At 32.7% G+C, this 3,738-nt stretch overlaps 1 protein-coding gene across 1 annotated transcript; it reads right to left on the bottom strand.

Annotated features, from left to right (window-relative positions):
- Positions 1-1,003: 1,003 nt before the first annotated feature.
- On the bottom strand, positions 1,004-2,652 carry LOC120069721 (embryo-specific protein ATS3B-like). The gene is made up of 3 exons (XM_039021509.2): positions 2,372-2,652; positions 2,165-2,272; positions 1,004-1,838 (listed from the first exon to the last, which is right to left on the bottom strand). Exons 1-3 carry the CDS (start codon positions 2,507-2,509, stop codon positions 1,350-1,352), a joined length of 735 nt encoding a protein of 244 aa, XP_038877437.1. The 5' UTR covers positions 2,510-2,652; the 3' UTR covers positions 1,004-1,349.
- Positions 2,653-3,738: the final 1,086 nt, after the last annotated feature.

Raw genomic sequence — 3,738 nt, 5'->3', positions numbered from 1 at the left:
AAAACTAACAAGAGCTTGACTTAATTAGCATATGTTTAAAATCAGGTTGAATTTTCCTATTCCTATATTTAGAAAGAAAAAAGAAAAAGAACCTTCTAGGGAATTGCATTTCTGTTTTTTAATTTTTTTATTATATTATTTTATTTTGAACGAAGATTTGGAAATTATATGTTACGACTAATTTCATGCACGTGTTCATATGATTATCATATGCAGCTAAAGTCTGGTATAGTTCTCAAGCTTCTATGCATATTTTTACTTTTTATCATCGATATCTAAAACCTATCCTGCTGAATGCTTTAATTTATTAATCTCTATTCAAGAACCTTTTATTTTTTTTTCCTTTCATATAATATGTGATTTTATCTCATTTTTATTCTCGAGTGCAACAACACAAATAGATTATCCTATTTTCGACCTCTAAAAAAGAAGAGATCATACTAATTAGCATTGAGCTAAATTCATTTCAACATAAATAATTTATTTTGTTTCTTGTAATCATGGTTGAAATATAAACAAAAATACTCGTGACATGCTTGTGCCTATAGCTCAATTGATTATAATACTTTATTACATCATTTTTTTTAAAAAAAAAATGGGCAAATCATAAAAACCTCCTCTAAAATATGGTGGTAGTTATATTTATACTCTAAACTTGTACAAATATTAAAATTTGACTCTCAAACTTACATAATTGTAATAATTTTATAAATTTAAGAGTTTAATTTTTATCATTTGAGAGTCTAATTTCTATAATTAATTTTAACATTTATAAAAGTTTTTAAAGACTTATTTTCTATAATTGAAAATTTGAAGTTGTAGTTGTAACAATCGTTATACTTCAACTGTGATTTTTGTACTTTGTCAAAAAAAAAATTTTTAAAAAATACATCCCCATCACATTGTTTTTTTTTTAAAAAAAAAAAAAAGAACAAAACAAAACACCGAACAACTTAGTTAGATTAAGCTGAGCCCACTATCATGGAAAAAGCAACAGAAAACGTGAAAACATAAAAAAAGTTCATTAAAGTTCTGGAAGCTTACATAGACCATTAGACATGATGGAGAAGGGGATGTGAAATATTAAATATAGCATCACCCACCACCGTACAGCCACCATTCTCAACCAACAGCCACATAGAACAAGCAGTAGCTGTAGAATTGCACCACTCCCATACAAGCTAGAAAGATAAAGTTTCACCAAAGCTTTGAAAAAGCTTACATAGATCCCTACAACATGGTGCGAAATGGGGGAAGAAACTTCAACATAATATCACCCATGACCCACCCACCACTACAAAATCTACCTACCAATAAACTACTACATAAACCAAGCAGCTGCTGCAGAATCACAGAAGGCCAGTCAACAATCCCAAAATCACAGATACCATACCCCATGCGTGACCTGAGATCTTGCTGGAGGACGATGGAGGAGTAGACGGAGGCACTGGTGGAAGAACAGGCTCAGGTGGAGGAGGCGGTGGAAGAATTGGCTCCGGCGGTGGTAGTAGGGGAAAAGAAGGAGGAGGAGAAGGAGGAGGAAACAACCAGGGAAGAGGAGGGGCCGGGTCGTAGGAGGGCGGCGATGGGAAAGGAAATTGGCGCAAATCAAAGCCAAACCAAGTGTTTCTTGGGATGGAGGATTTGAAGATGAACAGAAGGGGTTTGATTCCAGAGCCAGAGATTTCAACAGAGTTCGGAAGCCAATCGTCAGCCCCATCCTTATAGATATACATGTAACTCATTTGGACGCTGCAGGGTCGATCCTTCAGCACGAAGCTATCTGTGTTACAACTATCAAACACCTTGTCTTCGTTACTCAATTTCTTCTCGATTATCTGTTATCAATGTGTGAAATCATTCAATCAAACACAAAACAAGAATCCATCGGAAAAGATTAATCTATTTATATTCATAGCTTGATTAACAACTAATGTGAAGTTTATTGTTCTGGCGAAAATCATCCTAATGTAAGATTAGAAACAGAACGCATAGTCTTGTTTGGATTCAGGAAAATTAATTTCAAAAAGAGGTAAAGAAAAGGAAAACCCCTAAGTTCGTAATTCAAAACCCCTACTATTTCACATTCTTGATGATTTCTAATCTCCAAACAGACAGAAATTTCATCTCTGAAAAAGGGAAAGGGACAGAAGAGAAAGAAAACCTGATTTCCATGAGAATCTCCAAACAGAATACCGATTTCGCCAGTGATAGATGAAGAAGATGCACAGCTTGTTACTACGGTAACATCGTAAGAGCAGCTTCCGACTTTCTTCGCAACACAAAAGAAACAAAGAGAAGAAGATTACAAAGAAGTTGAAAGAAAATTACAAAAGCGACAGTTGAGAATAATATGAGTTGAAACGCGGACCTGGATGTAGTTGATTGGAATGGACACGGGAGCGACATCGGGCTTCACAGTGATCGGAGCCGGCTCAACGGCGGAGCAGATGACGGCAAGAAAAGAGAGCAGCAGCAACAACAACAAAGGCGACGGAGCCTTCTCCATCTTTACAAGAGTGTCACGCAGGCAAAAACGATGGTGGGGGCACGTGTGATGGGTTGGTTTTTATAAGGTCTTGCCGTAACTGGTCGAGCACAGCCTACAGACTCTTTGGGGAAATGTTTCTAAAAATGTTGCAAGTTCTGATTCTGAAAACAATAAAATATTACATAAAATCAAAATAAATTTATTTCTATTTTAAAAACTAAATTTAGAATTAATGTTTTTTTAAAAAGAAAACGTTTTTGAGTTGCTTTTTAACGTAATTTTTTCCTTTTTTTTAGTCTGTTTTTTTCCACTCGAGTTTTGAATTTGGATAATACTTTGTTTTTTGTTTGATTATTTTTAAGTGTGGAATATACTTTTTAAATTTTAAATTAGTAAAGTCAGGTAAATTTGATAAGATTTTGAAATCATTTTCTTACTTTTTTCTGAGATGTTTCATGTTATATTTATTATTTTGAGTTTCTTTAGTTTGTGTTAGTTTGATAAGTTAACCTTTTTCATGATTTAATAGCCAAAATGGCTATCAATTATAATTAGTTAAAATATAAACTACAAACTTTTACCATTATAGACTAAAACTACATTGTTCTCATCCATGATATATTGAATTAATTGACTATAACTACAATTAATCGACTAAAGCTAATTATAATTGTAGTTAATTAACTAATTAATTAGTTAACGGTACCAAAATTTACTGACCGACTTCTTAGGACAAGACCGTGACTTAGGTAATCCAAATCGTCACTTGGGGGAATATATCTAGAGTTTACTGTTTTCCATCTCTCTCTAATATCTTGGTATTGGGTTAGCATAAACTAAATAAACTAACATGAAAAGAAAAACTAATCAAACCAATATAAATAAAATAAACTCGAAAGAATATATATAACATGAAACACCTCAGAAAAAAAAAATGATATAGAAATTTTGTTATTCTATATCAATAAAGATGTTATTGACATTTATTCGATAAAACTGTTATTGAATATGTAAATTGCACTTGTAAAGACTAAATCAAATAAATAAAGATCCATGACTATTACATGAATACTTGAAATTCATGTGGCGGTATAAAAATGGATCAAGTTCAAGTAAATAACCAAAACAGTCTATAGTATATGAATAAAGTTGGGTACCTTATTCTGGTAATACTATCGGATGCGACCCACTCTTTAATTGTTACAATTTATTGTAAAGTACTACAAACGAAGTGATCCTGATTCGTT

This window comes from Benincasa hispida, chromosome 1 (assembly GCF_027475165.1).
Source record: "Benincasa hispida cultivar pf3 chromosome 1, pf3_genome.v1.1, whole genome shotgun sequence".
Taxonomy (NCBI): domain Eukaryota; kingdom Viridiplantae; phylum Streptophyta; class Magnoliopsida; order Cucurbitales; family Cucurbitaceae; genus Benincasa; species Benincasa hispida.
The sequence above is the reverse complement of the archived record's forward strand: the minus strand, read 5'-3'. Positions and strand labels throughout refer to the sequence as shown.